The following is an 18,369-nucleotide window of genomic DNA, read 5'->3' as shown; positions in this document are numbered from 1 at the left end:
TCAATCCAGCTATCTAATACACTAGATCAAATAATTAGTTTAAAAACTTAAGTCTAAACAATTAATTAAATACATTAACTTTAATTACGAACATAGGAATTAGGAACAGGAGTGGGCCCATTTATCAAATAAATAAAACAAGGTTAAGTAGGAATGGCATTGCAGGTGATGCTTTGCAATTGCAGCATGTGGGAGTTTACCAGTGCTATAAAGCTAGGTGGGAAAGGACGCTGTGGGGACGATGAAAAATGCTTCAAAAGGATATAGACAGGTTCAGTGAGTGGACCAGAACGTGATAATTGAATGTAATATGTTGGCTGCAGCGGACAGGGAAAGGAGTTTAGCAGAAAAGACGGTTGATAAACAATGGCAGACATTTAAGAAAATGGTTCATGACTCTCAACAAAGATATATCCTAGTGTGGAAGAAGGATTCCAGGAAGTAGATAAATCAACCATGGTTAACCAAAGAAGTTAAGGATAATATCAAAGTGAAAGAAAAAACATGCAATGTGGCAAAGATTGGTGGTGAGCCAGAGGATTGGGAAAGTTTTAAAAATCAACAGAAGATAGCCAAAAAAATAATAAAGGGGGAGAAAATAAACTTTGAGGGTAACCTAGCAAGTAATATAAAAACGGACTGTAAGAGGTTCTTTAACTACATAAAAAGGAAGAGAGAGGCCAAAGTCAATACTGGCCCCTTAGAGAATGAGGCTGGGGAAATAATAATGGGGAACCAGGAAATGGCAGAGGAGTTGAATAAATACTTTGCATTAGTCTTCATGGTAGAAGACACCAATAGCATACCAAAAATACTAAATAATCATGGGGCAAAATGGGGGGAGAAATAAATACAATAACTATCACTAGAGAAAAATTACCAGAGAAACTAATGGAGCTAAAGGCCGATAACTCACCTGGACCTGATGGGTTGCATCCTAGGATATTAAAGGAAATAGCTGCAGAGATAGTGGATGCACTGGTAGTAATCTTCCAAGAGATCCTGGAAAAGTCCTAGGTGGTTGAAAAACTGCCAATGTAACACCCTTATTCAAAAAGGGAGGGAGACAAAAAACAGGCCAGTTAGCTTAACATCTGTCATTGGGAAAATGTTAGACTCTATCATAAAGGATGTAATAGCAGAGTATTTAGAAATGCGTAATATAATCAAGCAGAGTCAGCATGAAGGGGAAATCATGCCTGACAAATTTATTAGAAGTCTTTGAGGACGTAACAAGTGAGATAGATAAAGGAGAACCAGTAGATGTAATATATTTGGATTTCCAAAAGGCATTTGATAAGGTACCACACATAAAGCTACTTAATAAGATAGGAGTCCATGGTGTTGGGGGTAGTATATTAGCATGGATAGAGGACTGGCTAACTAATAGGAGACAGAGTTGGGATACAGGGGCCATTTTCAGAATGGCAACCTGTAACTAGTGGAGTGCCACAGGGATCAGTGCTGGGACCACAATTTTTTACAATATATATTAATGACTTTGATGCGGGAAATTAATGTACTATCACCAAGTTAGCGGATGACACAAAAATAGATGGGAAGGCAAGTGGTGAAGATGACACAAAGAGTCTACAGAGGGATATAGACAGGTTAGGTGAGTAGGCAAAAATGTGGCAGATGGAATATAATGTGGGAAAGTCTGAGGTTATGCACTTTGGGAGAAAGAATAGATGAGCTGAATATTATTTAAATGGAGAAAGACTGAAGAAAACTGCAGCACAGAGGGATTTGGGGGTCCTCGTGCATGAATCCCAAAAAGCTAGCACACAAGTTCAGCAGGTAATAGGGAAGGCAAATGGAATGTTGGCCTTTATTTCAAAGGGAATGGAGTATAAAAATAGGAAGTCTTAGTAAAACTATACAAGGCACTTGTTAGACCACACCTAGAATACTGTGAACAGTTTTGGTCCCCTTATCTAAGGAAAGATATACTGGCATTGGAGGCAGTCCAGAGAAGGTTCACTAGGTTGATCCCGGGGATGGAGGGATTTTCTTAAGAGGAGAGGTTGAGTTGGTTGGGCCTGTACTCATTGGAATATAGAAGAATGAGAGGTGACCTTATTGAAACATATAAGATTCTTAGGGGGCTTGACAGGGTAGATGCTGAGAGATTGTTTCCCCTTGTGGGAGAGTCTAGGACCAGAGGGCATAATCTCAGAATAAGGGGGCGCCCACTTAAAACAGAGATGAGGAGGAATTTCTTCTCTCAGAAGATAGTCAATCTGTGGAATTCTTTACCGCAAAGGGATGTAGAGGCTGGGTCGTTAAGTATATTCATGGTTGAGATACAGATTTTTAATTAGTAAGGGCATCAAGGGTTATGGGAAAAAGGCAGGAAAGTGGAGTTAAGGATTATCAGATCAGCCATGATCTCATTGAACGGCAGAGCATACTTGATGAGTCGAATGGCCTACTTCTGCTCCTATGTCTTATGGTCTTCTGGGAGAGAAGCTGGGATGGAATTAGAAGTTAAAACGCTAGTAAGTGAGTCTGGAAGGCAGAGGAATCATAGGCTAGATAAGAAAGAAGTGAGTTTAGCAAGGCTAAATGGAATATATTTTAATGCAAGGAACCTGAGGAATAAGACTGACGAGCTGAGGGCACAGATGGGAGTATGATATCATATCTATGACCGAGACTTGGCTAAAAGAAGGGTAGGATTGGCAGCTCAACATTCCTGGTTATAGGGTATTCAGTTGAGATAGAGACGGGGATAGAAGAGGAGTGGAGCAGGAGCGGAGTTTACCTGTGAGGGAGCCAGTTCTTACCCAGACACTCGGCGATGCTGGAGTTCGAAAGGACCAACATCAGGACAAGGGAGCGAGCTGATTGGTAGGTAGTGGATAAGTGTCTTTTTTTACAGAAGGTAAGAGTCTCAGCATTATTTTAAGAAAGACTAAATAGTTTCTACTTGGCTTAAATTTAAGGAAATAGTCTTTTAATTAAAACAAACAAAAAGTATGGCAAGGGAGCTCAGTCCCGTGTGTTGTACGGCCAGCAGCATGTGGGAATTTTTAGACACTCCTTGCAGTCTGATTGACTACATGTGCAGGAAGTGCCACTGGCTTGACCATTGAGCAACAGGTTTCGGAGCTTGGGCATCAGCTGGAGACATAGTGATGCATCCGCGAGGCTGAGGGTTACGTGGATAGCAGATTTTTAGATTGGTCACTCCACAGCATAAGGAAGTGCAAGCAGAGAGGGAATGGGTGACCACCAGTCAGAAGAAGGGAGGCAGGCAGGTAATCAGGAAAGCCCCAGAGTGCATCTCACTCAAAAACCGTTTTTCTGTGTTGGAAAAGGGTGCGGGTGAAAGTTTCTCTCGAGAGTACAGCCAGAGCCAAGTTCACGGCACTGTGGGTGGCTCAGTGCACAAGGGGGGAGGAGTAAGAGTGCAAGAGCAATAGTATTAGAAGACTCAATAGTGAGGGGTGCAGACAGGTGCTTCTGCAGCCGTAGATAGCCTCCCCTTTAGGGGAGGCAATGGCATAGTGGTATTGTTGCTGGACTAGTAATCCAGAGACCCAGGGTAATGCTCTGGATTTGAATGCTGCCACGGCAGATGGTGGAATTTAAATTCAATAAAAATCTGGAACTAAAAGCCTAATGATGACCAGGAAACCATTGTCGATTGTTGTAAAAACACATCTGGTTCACTAATGCCCTTTAGGGAAGGAAATCTGCTGTCCTTACCCGTTCTGGCCTACACGTGACTCCAGACCCACAGCAATGTTGACTCTTAACTGCCCTCTGAAATGGCCCAGCAGGCCACTCAGTTGTATCAAACCACTACAAAGTTGCAAAAAAGGAATGAAACCGGACGGACCACCCAGCATCGACCTAGGCATCGGAAACGACACCAGCAATCGCAGCCCTGTCAACCCTGCAAAGTCCTCCTTACTAACATCTGGGGGCTAGTGTCAAAATTGGGAGAGCTGTCACACAGACTAGTGAAGCAACAGCCTGACATAGTCATCCTCACGTAATCATATCTTACAGATAATGTCCCAGACACCACCATCACCATCGCTGGGTAGGTCCTCTCCCACTGGCAGGACAGACCCAGGAGAGGTGGCGGCACAGTGGTATACAGTCACGGGGAGGGAGTTGTCCTGGGAGTTCTCAACATTGACTCTGGACTCCATGAAGTCTCATGGCGTCAGATCAAACATGGGCAAGGAAACCTCCTGCTGATTATCATGTATCGCTCTCCCTCAGCTGATGAATCAGTGCTGCTCCATATTGAACACCACTTGGAGGAAGCACTGAGGGTGGCAAGGGCACAGAATGTACTCTGGGTGGGAGACTTCAATGTCCATCACCAAGAGTGGCTTGGTAACACCACTGCTGGCCGAGTCTTAAAGGATATAGTTGGGTCTGCAGCAGGTGGTGAGAAAACCGACAAGAAAGAAAGCATACTTGACCTCATCCTCACCAACCTGCCTGCCGCAGATGCATCTGTCCATGACGGTATCGGTAGGAGTGACCACCGCATAAGTCATTGTGGAGACAAAATCCCGCCTTCACATTGAGGATCCCTCCAACGTGTCGTGTGGCACTACCACCGTGCTAAATGGGATAGATTTTGAACAGATATAGCAACTCAAGCATCCATGAGGCGTTGTGGGCCATCAGCAGCAGCAGAATTGTACTTGAACACAATCTGTAACCTCATGGCCTGGCATATCCCTCACTCTACCATTACCATCAAGCCAGGGGATCAACCCTGGTTCAATGAAGAGCGCAGGAGGGCATGCCAGGAGCAGCACCAGGCATACCTAAAAATGAGGTGTCAACCTGGTAAAGCTATTTTTACTTAGTTCTGTTGAAGGGTCATTTGGACTCGAAACATTGACTGTGTTCCTCTCCGCAGATGCTGCCGGGCCTGCTGAGTTTTTCCAGGTATTTTTGTTTTTGTTTAAGCTATAACAGAGGACTACTTGCGTGCCAAACAGCATAATCAGCAAGTGATAGACAGAACTAAGCAATCCCACAACCAACGGATTGGATCTAAGCTCTGCCAGTGGTGATTGGTGGTGGACAATTAAACAACTCACTGGAGGAGGAGGCTCCACAAATATCTTCAGTGACAGAGGAGCCCAGCACATGAGCCCAGCCCAGTGCAAAAGATAAAGCTGAAGCATTTGCAACAATCTTCAGCCAGAAGTGCTGAGTGGATGATCCATCTCTGCTTCCTGCAGAGGTCCCCAGTGTCACTGATGCCAGCCTTCAGCCAATTCAATTCGCTCTGTGATATCAAGAAACGGCTGAAGGCACTGGATACTGCAAAGGCTATGGGCTCTGACAACATTCCGGTAATAGTACTTAAGACTTGTGCTCCAGAACTTGCCGCACCCAGAGCCAAGCTGTTCCAGTACAGCTACAACACTGGCACTTACCCAGCTATGCGGAAAATTGCCCAGGTATGTCCTGTACACAAAAAGGAGGACAAATCCAACCCGGCCAATTACAGCCCCATCAGTCTACTCTCGAACATCAGCAAAGTAATGAAAGGGGTCATCAGCAGTACCATCAAGCGGCACTTGCTTAGCAATAACCTGCTCACTGACGCCCAGTTTGGGTTCTGCCAGGGTCATTCAGCACCTGACCTCATTACAACCTCGTTTCAAACGTGGAAAAAAGAGCTGAACTCCCGAGGTGAGAGTGATTGCCCTTGACATCAAGGCTGCATTTGACCGAGTGTGGCATCAAGGAGCCCTAGCAAAACTGGAGTCAATGGGAATCGGTGGGGTGGTGGTGGTGGTGGGGGAATTCTCCGCTGGCTGGAGTTATACTTAGCACAAAGGAAGATGGTTGTGGTTGTTGGACATCAGTCATCTTAGCTCCAGGACGTCACTGCAGGAGTTCCTCAGGGTAGTGCCCTCAGCTCTTCAGCTGCTTCAACAATGACCTTCCTTCCATCATAAGGTCAGAAGCGGGGATGTTGGCAGATGATTGCACAATGTTCAGCACCATTCACAACTCCTCAGATACTGAAGCAGTCTATGTCCAAATGCAGCAAGACCTGGACAATATCCAGGCTTGGGCTGACAAGTGGAAAGTAACATTCGCACCACACAAGTATTAGGCAATGACCATCTCCAAGAAGAGAGAATCCATTGGCATTACCATCACTGAATCCCCCACTATCAACATCCTGGGGGTTGCCATTGACCAGAAACTGAACTGAACTAGCCATATAAATACTGTGGCTACAAGAGCAGGTCAGAGATTAGGAATCCTGTGACAAGTAACTCACCTCCTGACACCCCAAAGCCTGTCAACCATCTACAAGGCACAAGTCAGGAGTGTGATGGAATACTCCCCACTTGCCTGGATGAGCGCAGTTCCCACAACACTCAAGAAGCTTGACACCATCCAGGACAAAGCAGCCCACTTGATTGGCACCACATCCACAAACATTCACTTCCTCAACCACTTATGCACAGTGGCAGCAGTGTGTACCATCTGCAAGATGCACTGCAGGAATTCACCAAAGCTTTCCAACAGCACCTTCCAAACCCACGACCACTACCATGTAGTAGGATGAGGGCAGCAGATAGATGGGAACGCCACCACCTGGAAGTTCCCCTCCAAGTCACTCACCATCCTGACTTAGAAATATATCGCTGTTCCTTCACTGTCGCTGGGTCTAAATCCTGGAACTTGCTTCCTAACAGCACTGTGGGTGTACCTACACCACATGGACTGCAACAGTTCAAGAAGGCAGCTCACCACCACCTTCTCAAGGGCAATTAGGGATGGGCAATAAATGCTGGCCCAGCCAGCAAAACCCATATCCCGTGAATGAATTGAAAAGACGTGACTCCAGGATGGTGTGTTGCCTTCCTGGTGCCAAGGTCAAGGATGTCACAGAACAGTTGCATGGCATTCAGAAAGGGGGAGGGTGAACAGTCAGAGGTTGTGGTTCAGAAAAAATTCTGAGGGACAGGATTAATCTCCACTTGGAGAGGCAGGGATTAATCGGGGCTAGTCAGCATGGCTTTGTCAGGGGGAGATCATGTCTAACAAATCTGATTGAATTTTTTAAGGAGGTGACAAGTTGTGTAGATGAGGGTAGTGTAGTTGATGTAGTCCACATGGACTTAAGTAAGGCTTTAGACAAGGTCCCGCATGGAAGAATGGTCAAGAAGGTAAGAGCCCATGGGATCTAGGCAATTTGGCAAATTGGATCCAAAATTGGCTTAGTGGCAGGAAGCAGAGAGTGATGGTCGAAGGTTATTTTTGCAATTGGAAGCCTGTGACGAGTGGTGTACCGCAGGGACTGGTGCTGGGACCCTTGCTGTTTGTAGTGTATATTAATGATTTAGACGTGAATATAGAAGGTATGATCAGTAAGTTTGCAGATGACACGAAAATTGGTGGTATCGTAAATAGTGAGGAGGAAAGCCTTAGATTACAGGATGATATAGATGGGCTGGTAAGAAGGGTAGAGCAGTGGCAAATGGAATTTAATCCCGAGAAGTGTGAGGTGATGCATTTTGGGAGGACTAACACAGCAAGGGAATACACAATGAATGGTAGGGCCCTATAAAATACAGAGGATCAGAGGGAACTTGGTGTACATGTCCATAGATCCCTGAAGGCAGCAGCACAAGTAGATAAGGTGGTTAAGAAGGCATATGGGATATTTGCCTTTATTAGCCGAGGCATAGAATATAAGAGCAGGGAGGTTATGTTGGAGCTGTATAAAATGCTAGTTAGGCCACAGCTGGAGCACTGTGTGCAGTTCTGGTCGTCACACTATAGGAAGGATGTGATTGCACTGGAGAGAGTGCAGAGGAGATTCACCAGGATGTAGCCTGGGCTGTAGTGTTTCAGCTATGAAGAGAGACTGGATAGGCTTAGAGCAGAGAAGGCTGAGGGGGTACCTGATAGAGGTATACAAAATTATAAGGGGCATAGATAGGAAGAAACTTTTCCCCTTAGTGGAGGTGTCAATAACCAGGGGGCATAGATTTAAGGTAAGGGGCAGGAGGTTTAGAGGGGGTTGAGGGTGGTTGGAACCTGGAACACACTGCCTGAGGGGGTGGTAGAGGCAGGAACCCTCACAACATTTAAGAAGAATTTAGATGAGCACTTGAAATGCCATAGCATACAGGGCTACAGGCCAAATGCTGGAAAGTGAGATTAGAATAGATAGGTGCTTGATGGCCTGCACAGACAAGATGTGCTGTAGAACTCTATTACTGTAGGAGGGGTTGCAATATTGATCAAGGAATCAATTCTGGCAGTGAGGAGGGATGATATCTTGGAAGGATCATCAAATGAGGCCATATGGGTAGAAGTAAAAAAACACAAAAGAGGTAAACAAGCTGTTGGGTGTGTACTATAGGCCCCCAAACAATCAGGGAGAGATAGAGGATCAAATATGTAATCAAATTTCCACAAAGTGTAAGAATAGTAGGTCAGTAATAGTAGGGGATTTTAACCACCCAAATATTAACTGGGATAGTTTTAGTGTGCAAGGTAGGGAGGGAGCAAAATTCTTAAGTTGCATCCAGGAGAACTTTTTTAGCCAGTACATAGAAAGCCCAACAAGGGAGGGGGCAGTTCTGGACCTAATCTTCAGAAATGAGCCCGGGCAGATGGAAGGTGTATCAGTAGGGGAGCATTTTGGAGATAGTGACCATAACTCAGTTAGATTTAGGATAGTTATGGAAAAGGATAAGGTTGGGCTGGGAATAAAAGTTCTAAACTGGGGAAAGGCTAATTTTACTAAGATGAGATGCAATTTGGCGTAAGTGGATTGGGAGCAGCTACTTGCAGATAAAACTGTGTCCGAATAGTGGGAGGCATTCAAGGAGGAAACAGCAAGAGTACAGGGCAAATATGTTCCTGTAAAAACAAAGGGGGGAACCAAGTCCGGAGAACCCTGGCTGTGATGTGGTCTACATGGACTTTGGCAAGGCTTTAGCAAGGTCCCTCATGGCAGACTGGTCAAGGAAGTAAGAACCCATAGGATCCAAGGCAAAGTGGCATCTTGGATCCAAAATTGGCTGAGAGGTAGGAAACAGAGGGTGATGGTAGAGGGATGTTTATGTGACTAGAAGTTTGTTTCCAGTGGGGTTCCACAGGGCTCGGTGCTGGGGCCCTTGCTGTTTGTGGTGTACATAAATGATTTGGACAATGAATAAATGAATAAAAATGAAAATAAATAATAAATGGATAAAAAATAAAAATGAACATTGAAGAAAAGGATAAAAAATGGGTGAGGATACAGGAGAGAGTTCATGGTCTGAACTTGTTGAACTCAATATTAAGTCTGGAAGGCTGTAAAGTGTCTAATCAGAAGATGAGGTGCTGTTCCTCCTGTTTGCGTTGGGCTTCACTGAAACATTGCAGCAGGCCAAGGACAGACATGTGGGCATGAGAGCAGAATGGTGTGTTCAAATGACTCTGACTCTAAATGGCAAGCGACAGGAAGGTCTGGATCATGCTTGCGGACAGCCCGGAGGTGTTCCACAAAGCGGTCACCCGCTTTTGGTCTCTTCAATGTACAGGAGACCGCATTGGGAGCAGTGAATGCAGTGGACCAAATTGAAGGGGGTGCAAGTGAAGCGCTGCTTCACCTGGAAGAAATATTTGGGCCCTTGGACGGTGAGGAGGGGGAAGGTAAAGGGACAGGTGTTGCACCTTCTGCGGTTGCATGGGAAGATGCCGTGGGAGGGGGATGAGGTGTTGGGGGTGATGGAGGAGTGGACCAGGATGTCCCGGAGGGAATGGTCCCTACGGAATGCCGACAAGGGTGGGGGGGGTGAGGGGAAGATGTGTTTGGTGGTGGCATCATGCTGGAGTTGACAGAAATGGCAGAGGATGATCCTTGGAGTGCAAAGGCTGTTGGAGTGAAAGTGATTCATTGTTTTATCCCCACCTTTTATCCTATTTTTGATATTTTTTCCCCTACCACTGTCCTTTCCCCCACCCCCACCAGGACCATCTGTCACTTGTTCATGTTCTTTTCAGAGTACTTACCCTTGTCCTGCTATTATCATATCCTGCTTTCTTATCTTAATGCCACTATCAACACCTCATTTAGCCCTTACCACCACCATTAACACCTCCTTTGTCCTTTTGTTCATGATATCTTTGTCAATCTCTCCTTTGCCCCCACCTATCGCTGGCAATCTATCCAGCTTCACCTGCTCCACCCCCCCCCCCTAAACAGGATAAATTTTATCACATTTTTAATTCTCTTTAGCTCTGAAGAAGTCATACGGACTTGCAACGTTAATTATGTTTTTCTCTCCACAGATGCTGTTAGAACTGCTGAGTTTTTCCAGCATTTTCTGCTTTTGTTTCAGATTTCCAGCACCCACAGTATTTTGCTTTTACTTTAGAATAGTATACTTTCTACCAAAATATGGCACCTCATACTTCTCTGCATTGAACTTCACCTGCCACCTATCTGCCCACTCCACCAATGTGTCAATGTCCTTTTGAAGTTCTACACTGTCCTCCTCACAGTTTATAATTCTCCCAAGTTTTGTGTCTTCTGCAAACTTTGAAATTGTCCCCTGCATACCAAGATCTAGATCATTTATATATATCAGGGAAAACGAGAGACCCAATACGACCCCTGGGGAACTCACTACAAACATTCTTCCAGCCCGAAAAATATCCATTACTCTCTGTTTCCTAACCCTCAGCCAATTTTGTATCCACGTTGCTACTGTCCCTTTTATTCCATGACTTTCGTGAGAAGTCTGTTGTGTGGCAATTCACATAATGTGCATGGCAATTGCAGAATAACAGAAACTACAATTCCCGAGAGGCGCCACAGCGAGCTTAGACACCGCCCCTCGCTTTCTGGCCAGCCTCACGTCGTTCCCTAGGTAACCGCGGAGAGCCTGACGCGCGGTGCCTGCTGGGAGTTGTAGTCCGCTCGCACAGCCGCCTCCGCGATTACCGGGGCGGAAGAACTACAAACGCGGCGGCCGCAGCGCCGCGCAGGCGCAGATTGAGACATTAGGGGAAGGCAACAATAAAAAGCTTCAACGCTGGCTGTGGTAGCGTGAGCGCGATGGAGAAGAAGCGGCGTTGTGGTCACTGAAGGACCGGGTGACACGGCGGGAGCTTTTTATTTTTTTTGGTATCGTGTGTGCTTATATATAAAAAGTGTGTCGGTTAGCGCTTCAGTATCTTTCTCTCTCTCTCTCGTGGCGATGGGAGACAGTGCGCAGGATGTGAACGCGAACCCGCTGAAAGGGGATTCCTATCACGATGGAGACCAGGAGCTGGAGCAGGCTCTTTACCGGTGGCTGTTGTGGGACCAGGTCAGGTCTATATCCCTCCCTCTATCCCCTCCGCCCCACGCAGGCGCATACGGTTATTTACCTTAGGATTTAGTCCCCTTTTCGCCCAAAATTCGTTCTGGAAACTATTTGAGTTCGGTCTATTTACATTTAGGCATAAACCCTGCCCCGGCGGAGCGCCTGGTGTTTGGCTGCTGCACGCGGTCAGACTGTTGGTATTTGAACGCGTTGCTATCGGCAACACTGGGTGGCTCGCGATGCTGGTGGGTACCAACTGACTGGGCGGGGGCGGGATGATGAACTAAGCAATTGGAGGTACACTTACTTTTGGTGGGGGGGGGGGGGGGGGGGTTGATGTAATGGGTAATTGGAGGTACCCCTGTGAGGGAGCGGATTGATGGAATTGGAGGTACCCCTGTGAGGGAGGGGGGTGGTTGATGTAATGGGTAATTGGAGGTGCCCCTGTGAGGGGGGGGGTTGATGTAATGGGTAATTGGAGGTACCCCTGTGAGGGAGCGGATTGATGGAATTGGAGGTACTCCTGTGAGGAAGGGGGGGGGGTTGATGTATTGGGTAATTGGAGATACCCCTGTGAGGGAGGGGGGTCGATGTAATGGGTAAATAGAGGTACCCCTCTGAGGGAGGGGCTTGATGTACTGGGCAATTTGAGGTACACCTACTGGGGAGGGAGTTGATGTCATGGGTAAATGGAGGTACACCTACTGGGGAGGGGGTTGATGTCATGGGTAAATGGAGGTACACCTACTGGGGAGGGGGTTGACGTCATGGGTAAATGGAGGTACACCTACTGGGGAGGGGGTTGATGTCATGGGTAAATGGAGGTACACCCACTGGGGAGGGGGTTGACGTCATGGGTAAATGGAGGTACACCTACTGGGGAGGGGGTTGATGTCATGGGTAAATGGAGGTGCCCCTGTGAGGGAGAGGGGGTTGATGTAATGGGTAATTAGAGGTACCCCTGTGAGGGAGCGGATTGATGGAATTGGAGGTACCCCTGTGAGGGAGGGGGGGGGGGGTTGATGTAATGGGTAATTGGAGGTACCCCTGTGAGGGAGCGGATTGATGGAATTGGAGGTACTCCTGTGAGGAAGGGGGGGGTGGGGGTGGGGGGGGGGGGAGGTTGATGTAATGGGTAATTGGAGGTACCCCTGTGAGGGAGCGGATTGATGGAATTGGAGGTACTCCTGTGAGGAAGGGGAGGGTGGGGGTGGGGGGGTTGATGTATTGGGTAATTGGAGGTACCCCTGTGAGGGAGGGGGGTCGATGTAATGGGTAAATAGAGGTACCCCTCTGAGGGAGGGGCTTGATGTACTGGGCAATTTGAGGTACATCTACTGGGGAGGGGGTTGATGTCATGGGTAAATGGAGGTACCCCTACTGGGGAGGGGGTTGATGTCATGGGTAAATGGAGGTACCCCTACTGGGGAGGGGGTTGATGCCATGGGTAAATGGAGGTACCCCTACTGGGGAGGGGGTTGATGCCATGGGTAAATGGAGGTACCCCTACTGGGGAGGGGGTTGATGCCATGGGTAAATGGAGGTACCCCTACTGGGGAGGGGGTTGATGCCATGGGTAAATGGAGGTACCCCTACTGGGGAGGGGGTTGATGTCATGGGTAAATGGAGGTACCCCTACTGGGGAGGGGGTTGATGCCATGGGTAAATGGAGGTACCCCTACTGGGGAGGGGGTTGATGTCATGGGTAAATGGAGGTACCCCTACTGGGGAGGGGGTTGATGTCATGGGTAAATGGAGGTACTAATTTTAAAATTAGAGCAAGGTCATTTAAAATAAAATAAGGAGATACTTTTTCATGGGGTCATGGAAACCTGGGGTTTCTCTCCAATCAGTAGATTGTGGCACTTTGATCGTTCAACACTGATGTTACATTAAATAAAAAAAATATCAATAAGGAATATGGAACAAAGTCAGCAGGAAATGGAATTAGATACAGATCAACCATGATCTAATTGAATGGCTTTAGGGGCTGAATGACCTGCTCATTTTCCTATTTAATGGAACTATAGCATTGATGTAGGGCTCCATGATGTATAGTGATGCTGCTTCATGCTCCAGGAAGGCTGGGGAGAATGTTGGTGGTTGGGTAGGTTGCTTTGAGGATAATAATTAGTTTGTGTTCTTTCTTATTTTCTTTCAATATATGTACAGTACTTGTAATTTTAATTAGTTTGTTAAATTATAAGCTTGTACTTCTGACATCTCTAACATGTGAAGATCAAATAAAAAATAAAGTTGACATCACATTTGAATTGATAAGCGGTCTGTGAGGTTACTGCAATACCATTCTGCAGACAACCCTGTTACATTGGGATAGGAAAAGATCATTTGCACTCTTATAGCAAATTTAAAACACTCTGACGTTCTTGCAAATGCAGAAAGCATTTCATCTGATTGACTCTGGAAACAAAAGCCTATCTAACTTCCTGGTCAGACCATAATCTCGACACCCATTTTGTTTCCTTTTCTTTGATTGTTTTGGTTTTTTTCTCTAATTCTTTTCTTTCACTCAGCACACTGCTCTAGGAACATCTTTTGTTTATTTTCTTGCCTCATCCACCATTTCCTTTGACCTAAAAACAAAAAACTACTGCGGATGCTGGAAATCCAAAACAAAAACAGAATTACCTGGAAAAACTCAGCAGGTCTGGCAGTATCGGCGGAGAAGAAAAGAGTTGACATTTCGAGTCTTTTTTTTCGATTGTTTTTTTTTTACTCAGTTCTGTTGAAGGGTAATTTCCTTTGACCTGGAAGACTAACTCTTTTGTTATTCAGTCTTTTGTGTCTATCATCCTAACATAGACCTTCCTTTTGTCCTTATCCCACCCCTTGCTCAAAACCTGCTACATTTTATCTTTCTAACTTTTCCCACTTCTGATGAAAGGTCATAAGCCTGAAATGTTACCTTGGTTTTTCTCACCACAGATGCTGCCATAACCTGCTGAGTATTTCCAATATTTTCTGCTTTTATGTCAGGTCTACTGCACTATACAGAAAAAGACAAAGAAAGATGGATGAATAGGGTAATGGTTGCTCAGTGCAATTTTTTCTTTTAGATAAAAAGGATCCTAGCCAGAATACAGTGTACACTTCAACCTGTCCTCTATTTAACCTCAACAGTACATTTGTATGGTGGGTATCTAGAACTGTTGGCTATGCTACCTAAACTGATATACTACCTAAGTTGATATACTAGCTCCCCATCACAGATCTTTTATTAAGCAACATGGAACAACAAAACAGACTTATGGGGTGAAGGGAGGCGGGGGGAACTTCTTCTATAAGCATCCTGGATCAGTTGGGGCAAAGGGGAGATTGAGAAAGGCAGTGTGAAAGTAATACTCATTTTAGTAATTAGGGATTTGAAAGACTACTTGGGTTGTGTAATATTTTGGGCTCTAACTATAGGAAGGATGTTAAAGCAATAGGGGACAATGTAGACTCATCAGGTTTGAGAAAACACTAATATGAAGAAAGACTTGGATAATTGGGGCTGATTTTTGTTAGAACTGAGGAGATTGTCAGGTGACTTGATATATGTTTACAATCCTGAAAACATGGGAGGGACTAGATAGACACAGATTGTTTCAGATCTCTCACTGTCTAGATACAAGAGGCCACCAGATAAGGTGAAATGATAATGCAAGAGGTTTGGGGCAGAGAACAGGAGAAACAATTTTACTTAGCAGCTTGTGATACTGTGGAATGCCATGTTTGAATTGGTGACTTAAAGCAGAGACTATGTTGAGATATAATAGGTTACATGCATGGTTGAAGAACAGGGGAATAAAGAGAAATGGGAACTGAATGGCCACATTGGATTAGGACAATTGTTCATCTGTAGGATAAACAGCAACATAGACTGGGCCAAATAGCCTGTTTCCATACTTCTGTTCACGTTCATTAACTGATCTCAGCCAAGGCACTATAATGGGCCCCCAACGACTTGGAGTATAAAAGGGAAAATCACTTCCTGAATTCTGAAATTGCCCCACGTTTGTAGATATTAAACACTGATACTATTGTACTCTTGTAATGCCTCCCATGATGGAATATCTTGCTGTTGCCCTTCAAAACAGATTAGTTGTTGGCCTGGGGTGCTTTTGGGCTCCCAGTATCAGTGAAATTTTTCAATGACATGATTCATTACCCTTGGGAAGGGAGGAAATTATAGGGCAGTGTGGAGCCTATTTTGGGGTATGTTGGGCATATGTTGACGGTGATTTCTCATGTTATCCGGACAATTGTTGATTGTTCACCATCTAAGTTAATATGTAGTGAAGACTGAGGAGGGAAGTGAAGAAAGTATAAAAATGGGATTGGGGTGGGGGAAAGAAGGGGGAAGAAGTAAGCCATTCAAAATAAAAGCATATCTGAAAAGGATTCCATTTCTTATGTTTGGATATCTTTAGCATTTTTCTAATAAGGTGGGTGTTTGATTTTTGAAGGAAGTTTCCTGTCCTGCTAATGTTTTGATGTAAGTTTTCATCACCGTTTTAGACCTTAGTATGGATGAGCTCAACACAGTAAGAGCTCATCTTTGACTTCAGTAACGAGAACTTTTGTGCTGCAGCTGAGTCTTTGGCTTTTCAAGGCAATGTTTACTTTTCAAGATCATCGCTTTTTCAGACTCTGTACATTGGCTAGGATCCATCACCTATTTATAACCTTTCAGTTCAAGGAATCTCACGGAAATTGATTTTTAATGTACTGAACTTTTTTTTAAAAAAGAGTTCTGTGAATCCTTTTCAATGGATTAGTACTCAGACATGCTTGTTCAAACTAGAATGTGGAACTATGTTGGGTGTTCTGATAGTTAATTGGAACTTAATTATTGTAAAACCTATAACGACAGAGCAAATCTTGGGATGAATTTGATAGCATTTGATAACTTGAGTTGCACTGATAATTGACAGGAAAAATAAACTTTTTATCTTTTTATCAAATGTCTGAGATTTGGTGCTTGATGGGCATTTATACGGTAAATTTAGTTATTTTCAGTAAATTTCCTTTATTTGTTCATGATATGTGGGTATTGCTGGCAAGGCCAGCTTTTATTGCAAATTGCCCTTAAGGTGTAGTGAACTGCTTTCCTGAACCGCTCTGGTCTGAGTAGCGGAGGCATTTCCTCAGTGAGGTCGGTAGTTCCAGGGTTTTGACTCGAACAATGAAGGAATACCAAGCCAATGATGGTGTGTGTCTTGGAAGGGCGGTCGCAAGAGGTGGTATTCCCATGCAGTCCATCATCTCTCTAGGTGATAGAGGTCATGGGTTTGGAAGGTGCTGTCAAAGAAGCCTTGGCAAGTTACTGCATTGCATCTTGTAGATTGTGTACACCACATTCACAGTGAACTTGTGGTGGAGGGAGTGAATGTTTAAGCTGGTGGATGGGGTGCTGATCAAGCAGGTTGCTTTGTTCCGGTTGTTGTCAGAGTGGCACATATCCAGGCAAGTGTGGAGTATTCTGTCATACTCCTAACGTGTGCCTTTGTAGATGGTTGAAAGGTAGTTTGGAAGTCAGAAGATGAATCACTTGCTGTGGAATTCCCAACCTCTGACCTGCCTTTGTAGCCACAGTATTTATGTGGTAAGTTTCTGGCCAGTAGTGACCCCCAGGATGTTGATGACAGTTTTGATGATGGTAATGCCATTGCACGTCAAGGAAAGGTGGTGAGACTTTCTCTTGGCTAGAGATCGTAATTTCCTGGCACTTTTGCGACATGAATGTTATTCAACCTGAGCCTGAATATTGTCCTGGCCTTGCCGCACACTTCATTATCTGAGGATTGCAAATCGAACTGAAGAACTGAAAACTGCAATCATCAGTGAACATTCCTTATGTTGATGAAGTAACTGAAGATAGTTGGGCCTGGGACGCTGCCCTGAGGAGCTCCTACAGTGAAGTCCTTGAGTTGATTTGCTTCCAACAATTACAACCATCTTCCTTTGTGTCAGGTTTAACTTCAGCCAGTGGAGAGTTTCCCCCCCTGAATCCCATTGATTTCAATTTTGTCAATGCTGCCTTGATATCAAAATCAGTCACTTTCGCCTCTGGAATTAAGCTCATTTTGTCAATGTTTGTAAGCCTGTAATGAAATCTGGAGCTAAGTGGCACTGGCAGAACCCAAACTGAACTTTGGTGAGCAGGTTATTGGTGAGCAAGTGCTGCTCTACCACTGTTGAAAATGCATTTCAATCCCTAAATAGTTGAGAGATGATTGGGGAAGTAATTGACCACATTGAATTTGTTGTGCTTGTTTGTGGACACAACATACCTAGGCAATTTTCTGCTTTGTCAGAGTTGAGCTGTGCTGTTACAACTTGGCTAAGGACGTGGCTAGTTCTGAAGCATAAGTCTTCAGTACTCTAGCAGCGATGTTGTTGGGACCTATATCCGCTGCTATATCCAGTGCACTTTGTTGTTTCTTGGTATCATGTGGGAGTAAATCAAAGTGGCTGAAAGCTGGCTTGTATGATGGTGGGGATGCTGTATTGTAGCTTCACTAGGTTGGCACCTTATCTTTAGGTATGCATGGTTCTGCAAGCCGTCCTGCACTCTTCTGGTCCCCTGACTCGATGGTGATGGTAGAGTGAGATTTGTTGGGCCATGAGCTTGCAGATTGTGGATGAATTCAGTTTTACTGCTGCTGATTACCCACAGCACCAGTTTTGAGCTATTTTGAGTATCCTATTTAGCACAATAATAGTGCCAAGCAGCATGGCGGAGGATGTCCTAGTTTGAAGACAGGACCCTCTCCACAAGGACTGTAGATTGGTGAGATAAGTTTTTCTCTCTTGTTGGTTCTCTCGCCGTTGCCGTAGGCTTGGTCTGGTAGACATGCCCTTCAGATCAAGGCCAGCTCTGTCAACAGTGCTGTTGTGCCACATTTGGTGAGGGACAGTGAAATTCTCCACCCAAACTACATTCTGTGCCCTTGCTATCTCCAGGGCTTCATTTTTTTTTTCATTTGTTCATGGGATGGGGTTGTCGCTGGCTAGGCCAGCATTTATTGCTCATCCCTAATTGCCCTTG

General features: G+C 45.2%; 1 protein-coding gene across 1 annotated transcript in view; it reads left to right on the top strand.

Moving 5' to 3' along the window:
- Positions 1-10,993: 10,993 nt before the first annotated feature.
- Positions 10,994-18,369, top strand: part of pgm2l1 (phosphoglucomutase 2-like 1) — a 112,223-nt gene continuing 104,847 nt past the window's right edge. The window contains exon 1 of the mRNA XM_078544977.1: positions 10,994-11,318. Coding sequence (XP_078401103.1) covers positions 11,208-11,318 — 111 coding nt within the window. The 5' untranslated portion in view covers positions 10,994-11,207. The remainder of the gene's footprint in view (positions 11,319-18,369) is intronic.

The sequence above is a fragment of the Cetorhinus maximus genome, chromosome 7 (assembly GCF_964194155.1).
Source record: "Cetorhinus maximus chromosome 7, sCetMax3.hap1.1, whole genome shotgun sequence".
NCBI lineage: Eukaryota > Metazoa > Chordata > Chondrichthyes > Lamniformes > Cetorhinidae > Cetorhinus > Cetorhinus maximus.
Note: the sequence above shows the minus strand (reverse complement) of the source record. Positions and strands in the feature narration are given on the sequence as shown.